Consider the following 15,556-nt stretch of genomic DNA (forward strand, 5'->3'; position numbering starts at 1 on the left):
TTCATTAATTAAATTGGGTTGATAATATTCATCCCTTGGGGTTTAATATTACTGTCAACCATAATCAACCATAGTCAACCATGGTGAACCATAGTCAACCATGTTTATTTGAGGTTTTATAATATTTATTATAGGTTTTATATAACTTATGTTTATAATAGTAATCCCTTGGGTCTAATATAAATACCCTAGGTTTATAATCATGGTCCAACATAACATTGTGACAAAGATTTTCTCAATATGAAAATCAACCATGACCCAACATTGCATTGTGACAAAAGATTGTGTGCATATGAAAATAAATCATTGTCAACCATGGTCAACCATGTTGCAATGCCACATTGTGACAAAGATTGTCTCAATATGAAAATCAACCATGGTCAACCATGATAATTTTAGGGTTTACAGTATTTATCTTAGTGTTTATATATCTTCAATTTATAATATTTATGCCTTCTCTGTAATATTATTACCTTGGCTGTTTAGTATTGATCCGTTGGGTTTATTATTCCTGTGGGTTTCTAATATCAATACCTTATGTTTATTAATTTAAGGGTTCATCTTCATAGGGTGTACTATTATTCATATGGTTCATAATATTAATACTTCGGCCTAATTTAAATCTCATAAATATCCAAACAATAGTCAACCATGGCCAACCATATTCAACCATAGTCAACCATATTTATTTTATTCAACCATGTTTACTTTAGGGTTTGTAATATTTATTTAAAAGTTTATATACCTTGAGATTATATTATTATTCCCTTGGATATAATATCTACGGTCAATCATGTTGCATCATCACATTGTGAAAAATGTTGTCTCAATATAAAAATCAGCCATGTTCAACATTGGTAAACCATTGGGTTTATTCATAGGGTTTATAATATTAATCCTTAGGTTTAATATAAATCCCCTGGGATTATAATCATGGTAAACCTTAGTCAACCATGGTCCAATGTCACATTGTGACAAAGATTGTCTCAATAAGAAAATGAACCATTGTCAATCATCGTTAACCATGGTCAACAATGGTAAACCATTGTCAATCATCATAGACCATGGTAAATCATGGTTAGGCATCGTCCTATGTCACATTGTGACAATATCAAAATCAATCATCGTCCAACGTCGCATTGTGACAAAGATTGTCTCAATATGAAAATCAACCTTGGTAAACCTTAGTCAACCATGTTTATTTGAGGGTTTATAATATTTATTTTAGGGTTTATTTACCTTCGGTTTATAATATTAATACCTTGGGCTTATTAATCCATGGGTTCATATTCCTAGGTTATAATATTATTCATAGGGTTTATAATATTAATCATAGTGTTTGATAAAAATCCTTTGGGTTTATAATCATTGTCAACGATGGTCAACCATGGTCCAATGCGTCATTGTGAGAAAGATTGTGTAAATATAAAAATCAACCATGGTCAACCATGGTCCAACATCACATTTTGACAAAGATTGTCTCAATATGGAAATCAACCATGGTCAACCATGGTCAATGATGGACCAACATCGCATTGTGGCAAAGATTAACTCAATATGAAAATCAACCATGGTAAACCATTGTAAACCATGTTTATTTTAGGGTTTATAATATTTATCTTAGTGCTTATATACCTTTGGTTTATAATATTAATTCCTTGGGTTTATAATATAAATCCATTGGGTTTAATATTATTCCCTTGGATTTATAATCCCTTGGGGTTTTAGTATTAACCCCTTCGGCTTATAATATCAATCCCTTGGGTTTAATAATTTAAGGGTTCGTATTCCTAGACAAAGATTGTCTTAATATGAAATTGAACCATGGTCAGTTGTTGTCAACAATGGTAAACCATTGTGAATCGTCGTCAACCGTGGTCACTCATGGTAAACCATGGTCCAATGTCACATTTGTCTAAAAAATTTTCAAGCATTGCATTGTGACAAACATTGTTTCAATGTGATAATAAATCTAATAATGGTTGTTGCAATGTTATATTTCATTGAAATTTATTCAATGTTGTAATGTGACATTAGAAAATTGTGGTTTAATATTAGGTTTCTAATATTGTGTTTAATATTAGATTTATAATTTTAGAGTTTAATATTGGGATTATAATATTAGGGTTTTTATTATTGGGTTTAATATTAATCCTAGGGTTTGTAATATTAATCCTACTATTTATATCAATCCCTTGGGTTTATTAATCCCCTAGGTTTATAATACTAATACCTTGGGTTTATTAATCTCTTAGGTTTATCAATCCCTTAGGATGATTAATTGCTTGGGTTTATGATATTGAGACAATATCTTAGGCTTATTAATCTCTTAGGTTTATTAATCGCTTAGGTTCATTAATTGCTTGGGTTTATTATATTGATCACTTGGGTTTATTATATTGAGACAATATTTCTCATTGTGAGAAAGATTTGTCTGAATATGAAAATCAACCATGGTCTACCATGGTCAACCATGGTGCAACATCACATTATGACAATGATTGTCTCAATATGAAAACCAACCATGATCAACCATGGACAATGATGGTCCAACGTCACATTGTGGCAAAGATTAGCTCAATATGAAAATCAACCATGGTAAACAACAATTAACCATGTTTTTTTATAATATTTATCTTACTGTCTAAATACCTTGGGTTATAATATTAATCCACTGGGTTTAATATTATTCCCTTGGGTTTATAATCCCTTGGGGTTTTAATATTAGTCCCTTGGGTTTATAATATCAATCCCTTCGGTTTATTAATTTAAGGGTTCATATTCCTAGACAAAGATTGTCTTAATATGAAAATGAACCATGGTCAAGTGTTGTAAAATAATCAACCATGGTCTACCATGGTCAACGATGGTGCAACGTCACATTATGACAAAGATTGTTAGTCATCGTCAAGCATATTCAATCATGGTCAACAATGGTCGAAGGTCACATTTGTCTGAAAATTTGTCAAGCAGTGCATTATCACAAACATTGTCTCAATGTTATAATCAATCCAATAAAAATGTGATATTCAATGTTGTAATGTGACATTAGAAAAATGGGGTTTGATATTAGGGTTTTAAATATTAGTTTTCTAATATTGTGTTTAATATTAGATTTATTATTTTAGAGTTTAATATTGGGATTATAAAATTAGGTTTTTTATTATTGGGTTTAATATTAATCTTGGGGTTTTAGTATAAATCCCTTGGGTTTATTGTTCCTTTGGGTTTATAATATCAATTGCTTGTGTGTATTATTCCCTAGCCAACCATGTTGTGTTATGAAGTCAACCATGGTCCAATATGGAATTGTGATAAGGATTGTCTCAATATGAAAATCAACGAAGGTCAATCATGTTTATTTTAGCGTTTATAATATTTATCTTAGGGTTTATATACGTTGGGATTATAATATTAGCCCTTGGGTTTAATATTATTCTCTTGGGTTCATAATCCCTTGGGGTTTCAGTACCAAAACCCTTGGGTTTATTATTCCTTTGGGTTTATCATATCAATCCCTTGGGTTTATCTTTCCCTTAGGTTTATAATATCAATCATGATCAACCATTTCCAATCATATCCAACCATGGCCAACCATGGTTGAATGTCGCATTGTGACAAGGATTGTTTCACCATGAAAATAAACCATGTTTATTTTAGAGTTTGTAATATTTATATGAGGATTTCAAATATTAGGTTTCTAATATTGTGTTTGATATTAGATTTATTATTTTGGATTTTAATATTTGGGATTATAATATTAGGGTTTTTATTACTGGCTTTAATATTGATCCTCAGGTTTTAGTATAAATCCCTTGGGTTTATTGTTCCTTTGTGTTTATACTATCAACTGTTTTGGTGAATTATTCCCTGGCCAACAATGGTTTTTTATGAAGTCAACCATGGTCCAATATGGAATTGTGATAAGGATTGTCTCAATATGAAAATCAACGATGGTCAATCCTATATATTTTAGTGTTTATAATAATTATCTTATGGTTTATATACATTGGGTTTATAATATCAATCTCTTGGGTTTATTTTTCCCTTAGGTTTATAATATCATTCATGATTAGTCATTACCAATCATAGCCAACCTTGGCCAGCCATGGTTGAATGTTGCATTGTGACAAAGATTGTCTCACCATGAAAAGAAACCATGTCTATTTTAGAGTTTATAATATTTATATTATGGTTTACCAATGTTGGGTTTATAATATTACTGTATTGAGTTTAATATTATTTCCTTGGGTTCATAATCCCTTGGGGTTTTAGTATTAATACCTTAGGTTTATGATTAACTTGGCTTTATAATATTAATCATGGTGAGCTTTATTAATCTCTTTTGTTTGTAATATCGATCACTTGCGCTTCTTGATCCCTCAGGTTTTTAATTTTTATCTCTTGGGCTCACTAATTCCTTGGCTTTATAATATTGAATGGTTGAGTTTATTGGTTCCTAGTGTTATAATATTAATAATCGCTTTGGTTTACTAATCCTTTGAGTTTAAAATATTAATTCGTAGGGTTTATTAATTCAACCATCTTTATTTTAGTATTAATCCCTTGGGTTTATTATTCCTTTGGGTTTATAATATCAATCCTTTGGGTTTATCCCTTAGGTTTATAATATCAATCATGGTCAACCATTGTCAATCGTAGCCAACCATGGTCAACCATGGTCAACCATAACCAACCATGGTCAATTGTTGTAAGTCATGGTCCGATCTCGCATTATGACAAAAATTGTCTCCACATAGGGTTTATATACCTTGGATTTATAATATTAGTCCCTTGGGTTTAATATTATTCCCTTAGGTTCATAATCCCTTGGGGTTGTAGTATTAATCCCTTGGCTTTATTGTTGATTTGGCTTTATTATTCCCCAGTCAGCCATGGTCAACCATGGTCCAACATGGAATTGTGATAAGGATTGTCTCAATATAAAAATCAATGATGGTGAATCATGTTTATTTTAGTGTTTATAATATTTATCTTAGGGTTTATATACATTGGGTTTATAATATTAGTCCCTTGGGTTTATTATTCACTTATCACAATTCTAATTATTATAATAATATAATAATAATTATATTATATTATTATTATAATAATATAATGATAATATAATATTATTATCCATTATTATTATTACTAATTAGTATTAATATTATAATATTAATATAATAATCATAAGAATATGGTTCTTATTATGAATTAATATTAGTATTATAATAATAATATAATATTATTAATATAATAATACAATAATAAATATATTATATTATTATAATAATAATACAATATTATTATTATTATTCTTATTATTATAATATTAATATAATAATCATATAATAATATATGCTAAATATATAAGAATATGGTTGTTATTATTTATATAGTTATTAATAATCATCAATAGTTGGTGTTTAAAAAAATACACATAATAAGCATTAATGTCCTTGATACAAGCCTATCGTTGTATATCAACCACATTGGAAAATGTGGTTGTATATATGCTTCATATACGCCTATCGGCGTATATCAACCATATTGGTAAATATGGTTGTGCTAGTTACCAACGTAGTTGATATAAGCTTATATATGAAGCATATATACAATCACATTTTCCAATGTGGTTGATATACAAAGATAAACTTATATCAACCACATTAATAATTATTAGATGTGTTTTTTTAAACACCAACTATTTATGATTATTAATAACTATATAGATACTAACAACCATATTTTCATATATTTATTATATGATTATTACACTAATATTATAATAATAATATTATATTTATTATATATTTATTATATTAATATTATAATAATAATATTACATTATTACTATAATAATATTATTATATTATTACTTTAATAATAATAATGTTAACCCATAATGTAAATTATTTATGATGAAGAATTAATTATTGGGCTTCAAGATTAGCTGCAATCTGAATTAGGGTTTCACATTAGGGTTTTTGTCATTGATCACCATGGTAGGGCATGGAGGACGGAGTTCAGCTCCCTCCTACAATCAAGTGGTTGCAGAGAGAAGCAAGGGATATGGATTGCATCGCTTCAAGAAACCAATGAAGATGGTAATAGAGGCTACGAATACATAGAAATCAGATACCATCAGACCTCAAGGACAGGAAGAGAATCATGAGGCAGCTAGTAAGGAGAAGAGCACATAGGTTAGGAGTAAGAACGTTGCTCCTATGAGTACATCAGTGGTTTGTAAACCCAAGTTGACCACTATTCCTCGAGTCGTTTTAAGTTACCCAACAATGTAGGCGTACAGAGAACAAATGGCAGAATATGTTGTTATCTATAAATTTATGGGGATTTGGCCGACGGAGAAGGCTTTGCAAGCATGGATAAGGAACCACTAAAGACCAAAGGGGAAAATTAACCTTCACCTTGGGTCCAAGTGCTTCTTCACGGTGGTGTTCACAAGCTTAGAGGATAAAGACAAAGCGTTCGAGGGAGGACCCTATTTTTATGCTTCTCCAGGCCTTTATAAGAGACCATCGGTAGTGAACTTTGGCCCAGAACAGGAAACTTTCAGCTCGGTGCCCGTATGGATAACACTCTACTCCCTTCCTCTAGATTATTGGCTGTTGGACTCTCTAAACGCTATTGGTAACAAGCTAGGGCATTTTATAAAGATCTCGGATGAAAATACACTTCTTTCACTCGGATATGTGTGGAAATGGACTTATCTGGGGCACTTCCAGATGCAATCATTTTAGAAGTGTATGGCAAGGAATTGATGTAGGCAGTGGACTATGAACAAGTCCCATTTAGGTGCTTTAAGTGCCATGAACACGGGCACCTATACAGGGACTACCCATTGAACAAGATGGAGAGTAGTACGAAAGCTGCTACAGGCAAGGATCCCAAAGGTTTTACTAAGGTTGGGGGTAAAGGGAAAGGAGGAAAGTGATAGAAAAAGAAAATTAATGAAGATGGGCAACCGAGCCACAATAGTTTCAAGATCTTAGAAGAGGAAGTCGAAAACAACGGGACAAACTAGGAATAGGAGAATATTCCCACTAAGAAGGAAAGGGATGCTAATATGGAGGATATACCAGAAAACAACAAACAAAAGGATGATATGCTGAGCATTATGGAGCTCAGTAAGGACTGCGACATGACCCCAAGTGAGGCTAGAACGGAAGACCATGAACTGTAGGAGATTCTAGAGAGGGAGAATCTAGATCTAGAAATGTTTCTGGAGCATGGAATCACCAAAGCGGTAAACTCTATGCCAAAATAGGAGTTTGACAGTGTTCAACAACTCTTCCTATGGAGATCAAAAATGAAGTGTTCTGGAGTCAAAAGAAACCATGATATCCAGGATAACAGGGGAGTGAAAAAGATGGAGGATACACCGATGCATTCTTCCAATAACCCAAGTAGGAAAAGAGGAAGGAAAAAATAGAATGAACTGTTGACAAAATGTGGGAAACTTATGATTAACTCTGGTAAGATGAGGGATCTTAACATTTACTCCTTTACAAACCTTTCTTAATGAATCTTACAACCTAGAACATTAGGGGTCTAGGAAGTAAAAGGAAACAAAGAACTCTTAGCGGTAGAATAAGAGAAGAAAAAACAGATATGGTTTTTATTTAGGAGACAAAATGTTTGATGGAAAATATCAAAGATATACACAAAAAATGGTTAATCGAGTATTAGTATCTAGATTTTAAATCGGATAACTCTGTGGGTGGGATTCTTACTCTATGGGATCCTCAAAAACTTGGAATCCTAGATGCTGAAGCTTCTACGAACTATCTATCGCTAGTGATTCAACCTTTGGATGATAAGGAGATCTACATGATCACTAACATCTACGGTCCTAAAAACCTAGAAGACAAACTTAAGATTCTCACCTCCCTTGAGGAGCTAAGAGAGAGACATATGGATATGCCCTAGATTCTGATAGGGGATATCAATATGATCAGATATCTTACAAAGAAATGAGGCAGTAACATAATACTAGGCAGAGACTCCACTTCCTTCCAGAACTTCATGAATAACATGGGGCTAGTGGACACCGAAACAGTAAATGGCACTTTTATGGGGAATAATAAGAGTGGAGGGGCTTCTCAAGTCTCCTGTAAATTATATAGATTCATAATCTCAGAGGACCTCCTTCTCACAGGCCTTGATATGTCATCTTTAATCCTTCCTATTGGAGGTTCAGATGACTGGCCAGTCTAGCTTGAAGCTACTTGTATGGGTACACCGAGGAATAGACCTTTGCGGTTTGAAAATTTTTGGCTCTCTCACCCTAACTTCACCAACAATATTGAAAAATGGTGGATGGAAGATATGCCTATTCAAGGCACTAAAATGTTCATGTTGTAGCAGAGACTCAACCACATCAAATCTAGGCTTAAAGATTGGAACAAAAAAGAGTTTGGTAATATTTTTAAAGCCAAATGAGAAGTTGAGCAAACACTCTAGGAGATTAAGCAGATCATCATCTTAGAAGGTTTTACCGAGGAACAAAAAATTTAGGTTGACTCTCTTCAAAATGAATGGGAATATCGGTGCATGCAAGAGGAGATTTTCTGGAGATAGAAATTGAGGGTGCAGTAGATTTGAGAAGGAGAAAGAAACACAATTTTTTTTCATAAATCAACCTTGGATAACAGATCTCATAACAGAATATGAAAACTTAAATATTCTCAAGGGAAAAATCTCATATCTCACAAATAAATGGAATATTTCCTAGTTTAACACTTCCTTTGCATAGAAGAGGAGCCTCTCGTTGATGGATCTCAGTTCATTAACATATTTGCAAAGTTCTTTCCTAAGGTTGTAACCAGGGAAGACAACCACAATCTCAACAAGCTAGTGTCTTAAGAGGAGGTTAGTGAAGCTATCAATGAGATACAAAATGGGAAGGCTCATGGCCCTATTCGTTTCAATGTACACTTCTTCAAAGCTTACTAGAAAACGGTTAAACAAGATATCCTTGATGTTGTGGAAGACTCTAGAAGATCCAAAAATGTTTTGAAAGCTTTTAATGCCTGTTTCATAGCTTCAATTCTAAATTAGGAATAGTCTATGACACCAGACAGATTCAAACCCATAGCCTTATGTAATGTGGTGTACAACATTATTTCCAAAGTGATCGCTAACAGACTCAATCCTCTTCTTCTTGCTCTTGTCTCAGAGGAGCAAACTGTATTTGTGAAAGGAAGACAAATTCTCAATAACATCATACAAGCTCATGAGGTGGTACACTCTCTTAAGAGAAATAAGCAAGATGGTATGATCATGTAGCTGGACCTAGTGAAAGCTTATGATAAGCTAAGCTGGACTTACATCAGGGCAGTGCTAAGAGGTTATGTCTTTGACCACAACTAGATAAGATGGGTTATGGCCCTTGTATCCACGACTAGCTGAACTCCATTCTGCTTAACGGCTCTCCCTCTAGAAACTTTATGCCTTCTAGGGGTCTCAGACATGGGGATCCAGTCTCCCCCTTCCTCTTTTTCTCATGATAGAAGGGCTAGGTAGATCGATCAAAATGGAAAATGCTGAAGGAAGAATCTAGGGTCTAAAACTTACCTCGGATGATGTTGCTTCTACTCATCAACTATTCGCTGATGAAACAATGCTGCAGGGCATTCCTACGGTCAAGGAATCCAGAGCTTTCAAAAAAATTCTGAACGACTTTTCTTTAGCCACTGGTACAGAGGTAAGCCCCGAAAAATCGAAGGTAATTTTTTTCAACATTGCCATTGCTATTTAGAGGAACCTCATCATAATTCTCAGGTTTCAAAGAGATCAGTTACCTTCCAAGTAGCTTGGAATGCCTCTCACTAACAAACCTCTGAGCAAGGGAGTGTGGGAGCCAGTAACTAATAAGCTTATGGACAAATTCAGGAAATGGACCTACAGGTCTTTGAATTTGGTGGGGCATCTTTTGCTTACAAAGGTTGTCCTGCAGGCTATACCCATTTTCATGTTTTCAGCTCTTCAAGAGTATTCAATGAGATTTTCTTTGGGGTAAAGGGGAAGAGAAAAAGAAGTGGGCTTTGGTAGCTTGGGACAAGCTTCGCAAATGGTGGTTTGGGGCTTCATGACCCTGATATCCTCAACAGAGTTTCGGGAGCCAAAATTTGGTGGAGGTGGCTTAAGGAATCAACAACCCCTTGGGCCAAGCTTTGGAAACAGAAATATGCAAATAATTTCTAGGGGAGGGATCATATCTGAATATCAAGGCTCATCAAGGGCTCCCACATTTGGAAACTTGCTTGGGAGAATAGAGCCATTGTCCAGGACCATAGTTTATGGGAGATCCGAGCTGGGAACCTTGTACGATTTTGGGAGGATAATTGGCATGAGGAACCAAATTTGTTTAGAGAAGAAATAATCACTCTCAAAAATGACACTAACAACAAAGGTTTACTTATGGTAAGTGAGTTATAGGATTATGTAAGGGACAATGAAAAATGGAGAATGTTGAAGGATCTTCGTTATAGTGAAGAGAGTCCTTTGAAGGCCCAGGTGGATTCCCTTGCTCTTGACTTGGAGCAGAAGAAGATTTTGGTGTCACCCTCGTCTGACCAATTGAGATGGGGTCAAAACACCAAAGGCATATTTAACCTCAAAGAAGCTAAACACATGGCCCTAGGTTTTGATTATCCAAACCCTGATGAGGTTCAGAATGACCTTTGGCAAAACTCGTAATAGATGAAAATTGAGTTGTTTATGTGGTTGGTTCACCAAAAGAAAATTCTCACATGGGAGAATCTTCTGAGAAGGGAACTTGTTGGCCCATCCAAATGCCATCTATGTGGCCTACAGGAGGAGATGATCAAACATTTCCTAAACCTCTTCCACTTCACCTCTACCTTGTGGGATTGGATGACCTTAGTCTTCAGGTAAACTGATAGGGATAGACTCACCGTCACCAACATCTTGAAGAATTAGAGGAAAGAATTCTCAGTTAATGAAATCATTAATAAGGCTTGTACATTGTTTCTAGTCTTTATTATCTGGGATGTCTGGAAAGAATGCAATGGCAGGATTTTCAAGAACAAAACAGGTTCGACCTAGAACACCACTGTCTAAATTTTACGACAACTCAAAGATATTGTATGAGCCCTTATCTAGAAAATTTTTGAGGACCCTCCTTCACCCTAGGATTCTCACATACTCCTACAATTGGGTCTCCATTCTTTGGTTCCCTAAGGCACAAACAAGGGTGTGAGCAAAGCAACTGCTGGTAAAGATATCTGGCAGCCTCCTCCTCATGGCTTTTTCAAAATCAAAATATACAGGACTTCTAAGGGCAACACAGGGATGGCTAGATTTGGCAGTGTCATAAGAGATGAGCAGGGGTGCATAAAGGATATCTTTCACAGTCATTTGGGGATTGCCACTAATAACATGGCAGAGCTCATGGCCTTAGAGCAGTGCCTCGAAATCCTGATGGAGTCAAATTTACACAATGCCATCATTGAAGCTAACTTTGAGTTGGTCATTAATGTGACCAAGAAAATGTGTGATGGAATGGCACCTGGAAAAGTTTTAAAACATTGGAGGTTGTCACAGGTCTTTCAGTGTATTCATTCCCACTTGTGAACCTTGAGAACCGTAAGCTTCGTTCATATGCAAAGAAAATCCAATATGTTAGTTGATGATCTGGAGAATGAAGGAGTGTTGTGTAAGGAAAGATATATTTGGTACGATTGGGATTATATACCCTCTCGTAAGCCACGTGATGATTGTCAACAATAGGTAGCTAAAGATATGGCATACTTCCAGACCATGAAAAATGAGCAAGACAAAGACTAGCGGAAGTAGGAGAGAGCGGAAGTCCTTGAGCCTGGGTGAAGTGCCACAACAAATCTTAGCCGTCAATCCCATAGTCAATGCTTAAGTAATAGCTAACTACGGGGGATGAGTATTTGGTAAACAATGTGCTATTTGAAGGGTCGCAGACCACAAGTTTTGATGGCCTTGGTTATCGAATGGCTATTGGGTTTGAAAAGGGTCAGAGGTTAAGCCTACGAGTGGACCCGAAGATTTATAATTCAATGGTTTATAATATTTATCGTCTCCGTAAAGTTGGTAAATGTCATGCATGTTTTCGATCTGATATCATTGAGGACCCTTGGATCAAAAGGGTCTGGATCGAATGGATATCGGGTTTTAAAATGATTGGAGGTTAATTCTAAGAGCGGACCCAAAGTTTTATGGACCAATGGCTTATAATATTTATCAACCTGAGGAAGCAGGTAAGTGTCGTGCAAGTTTCTGGTGCAATATCATTGAGGAACGTTAGATCATTTGAGTTCTTGACTGAAATGATTTCGGGTTTTGAAATGGTTGGAGGTTAAGTCTATGAGTGGACCTGAAGTTTTATAGGTGAATGGTTTATAATTTCTTTCAGCTCCATGAAGTGGGTAAGTTTCGTGCAAGTTTCCGATGCAATATCTTTGAGGACATTCAAATCAACTAGGTTCTTATTGAATGGCTATAGGGTTTTAAAATGGTCAGAGGTTTTGTGTGTAAGGTTTTGGCTTTTGTTGAACCTGGTGTCTATTAATTATCAACGGGTTTGTATTTTGTTGGTCTTTACACTTGCAAAGACGTGTACCATATCTAATCTTTTTATCGGTTAATTGAAGGCTCCACTCTTACTTGACCAAAAAAATAATAATATTAACTCATAATAACAACCATGTCCAATAATAATTATAATTATAGTTGTGATAATCAAATTATTATTATAATAATAATATAATAATTATTATTTTATTATAATAATAATATAATCATAATAATATTATATTATGGTTATAATAATATAATAATATAATTAATAATTATATTATTATAATAATAATATTATAATTTTTTTCCCAAAAGAAAAATTGTAATTTTATTAATGAAAACAAAATTACATATTGTAGATGCTCATATGCATTCATAGGCCGGTCAATGACTACCGATAAGAATTTGAAAACAAATAATGTACATATGGGGAGAAAAATCATGCTTTTCTCCTTTTTTTCTTCTCAATCTTGCACCACTCGTCTTGAGTCAACATCGAAGACACAAGTGCAAGCGAGGTATTACCCGCAGGTTGAGAGTTTTCTTTATCAGAATCAAAGTTGTCTTATGTATGTAGTCATTTGGATCCACTAGTAGCCATTGTGTCTGGTATCTTTACCGGTTGTGAGTACATTAGAAACTGTGGATGTAATTCCTGTGCTTCTGGTTCTTTGTTCATCTCATTTTCCTCATTAGGTATGGGATGTTCCACATCAGCTTCCTCATCCTCATCAGAGACTAATGGGGAGAATTTCCATCCTTTGGCCTATTTCCCTCTTGTCTTCTTTCTTCGGGTATCTTTTTTGGCTTTAGTCTAGGTATGTTGTAGATGCCCTATTAGCCGGCAGATTCTCCATCTAAATGCTATATTTTCATAATCTAGTATTTTTGTCCAGTAGCATTGTTTGTGCTTCAGTTGTATGCAGTCTGGCAAGCCTTTTCTGAGATCTAATTCCACACAAATTCGTGCGAATGTAAAATTTTTTTCCTCCATTATTTGTGTGTCCATTTTAATGTATCGCTCGATGGTGTTGCCAATGCCTACAAGGACTTGCTGGTTCCAAAGATGTAATGGAATATTGTCCAAACTAACCCAAAATGGCATCCTAGAAATATCCATAATATTTGCATCAAATTCTAGAAATCGTGGTGTGATGAAGAGACCTGTGGATCCCTAGAACCGTGGTCCTTCTCGTAATATAATATCTCTAACCTCTATTGAAGGTAAATTCACAATGAACAACCCCTTGGAAGAGAGGTGAATATCACAATGAGTAGTCCAATTTGCGAAAATCTAATGAAAGAGCTCAACGGGTTTTGGCGAGTAACAGTTGAATCGACAGATAATAACTTGTTTTTCAAAAATATTACAATGTTTGAATCTGTTTCTGGTATATATACGTTTAGTTCTGAAATATGATTCAATTGATCCACAATATATGGACTGGGTTCGGTTCTGGCTTGCTTTGTTGTCGTTGATGGTGTAATTTTCCCTTGGAGGATGTTATTGAAAGATAGACCTCCATTTTTGTGCTTTTGATGTCTTTCTGTATTTTTTGTTGAAATGCTCCAAAAGCCTCCTCTTGTATGAGTTGTTTTGTTGTAGTCTGTTGCGCTTCCTCTCAGCCTCAGATTGAGTATTGTAGTCTGTGAGAGGTCTGGGATCCTAGAGAGCTTTTCCCCCAAAAATCAAATATTGTAATCCAGCAGGGTATCCAAAATGATGGGAGATAAGGTTCTTCAAATGAACATACAATCCGTTGTATGAAACCAAACCAATAGTGACATCCTCGAAGGGGTTTTAATAAAAATTTGAAATCGAAGAGAATTTACTAGTGGTGATGATTCCGTCTGGAGGTGGCTAGGCCAAGAAGCGTCAGGTGTGCCACATTGCATTAGGGTCTTTGTGGGCTCCTCCAAGAATCTGTTGCCCTGTTCCCCATAGCCAGTCTCCTTCTTGGCTTTCTTTGCCACCCTGCAGGCTATCCTGGGGAGAGACTTCATCGTAGCCTTCGGAGCGGCAGTCTTAGTGGCTGCAGCTAGTTCCTTGGCATTGAGAGCCACCACTATTGGTGTCATGGGTTTCACAACAATATTTGGAGATGTAGCTTCCTTTTTTGATGCAGGCACAAACTTCTTCGGTGCCTTGGGAGGGGCCTTTGCAGATGCCTGCGTAGCATGTGCGTTAGGCTTCCTGGCTATAGGTTTCTTTTATGTCTTAGGCTTGGGTACATTGTGCTTCTTTTCTTTCTTGACAAGCTTATAAGAGCCTTTCTCTTTGGTTAGCTTGTTGGGATTTCTCAACTTCTAGAGATGGACCTTAGATTTATGCTTTTTGCTCATGAACTTCACTATCGCATATGGGCCCGAACCACTGTTCTCCTTGAGAGCTGTAATGATTTCAGAGATCCTCTGTAAATGAGGGTGTTGTGTAGGTGTGAGCTCCGAACCCTTGTCATCCGTCGACTTCTTTTCCATATGGGATTTTCCCCTTTTCCCCTTTGACGCCTTCATGGGCTTTTCTGCAATGGGTATGGCATCTTCATTCGCCACAGGCTCAGCCGAGATGAAATCTGCAGTAGGATCAGTCAAAGCCATGGACAAGTCATCTCCAAACCCTCGCAGAGTTCCATCGTTCATCCTTGTTCACCTCTTCATAATATTATATTATTATTATAATAATAATATTAACTCATAATAAGAACCATGATCCAATAACAATTAGAATTGTGATAATGGAATTATTATGTGTTTGTTTCTAAAGACCAACTATTTATCATTATTAATAACTATATAAATAGTAACAATGATATTGTTATATATTTATATATTTATTATTATTATAATAATAAGGTTATAATATTATAATAATAATATATTATCTCATCGCGACGATGAACCACACTTGCTAGTTCGAAATGTGTCGACAAACGAATTTTGATGTGATTATCGCCGAAAA

The 15,556-nt window shown here is 35.1% G+C and overlaps 1 protein-coding gene across 1 annotated transcript in view; it reads right to left on the minus strand.

Moving 5' to 3' along the window:
• The window catches only part of LOC149170837 (uncharacterized), a 35,779-nt gene extending 20,542 nt beyond the window's left edge, over positions 1-15,237 (minus strand). The window contains exons 1-2 of the mRNA XM_089425740.1: positions 14,917-15,237; positions 14,431-14,766 (exon numbers count right to left, since the gene is read on the minus strand). Of these exons, the coding sequence (XP_089281866.1) occupies positions 14,431-14,766; positions 14,917-15,237 (657 nt within the window). The remainder of the gene's footprint in view (positions 1-14,430; positions 14,767-14,916) is intronic.
• Between the last annotated feature and the right edge of the window lie 319 nt (positions 15,238-15,556).

This window comes from Pinus tabuliformis, chromosome 4_2 (genome assembly GCF_031772625.1).
Source record: "Pinus tabuliformis cultivar Carrire ecotype Pingquan chromosome 4_2, CPIR1, whole genome shotgun sequence".
Classification (NCBI taxonomy): Eukaryota; Viridiplantae; Streptophyta; class Pinopsida; order Pinales; family Pinaceae; genus Pinus; species Pinus tabuliformis.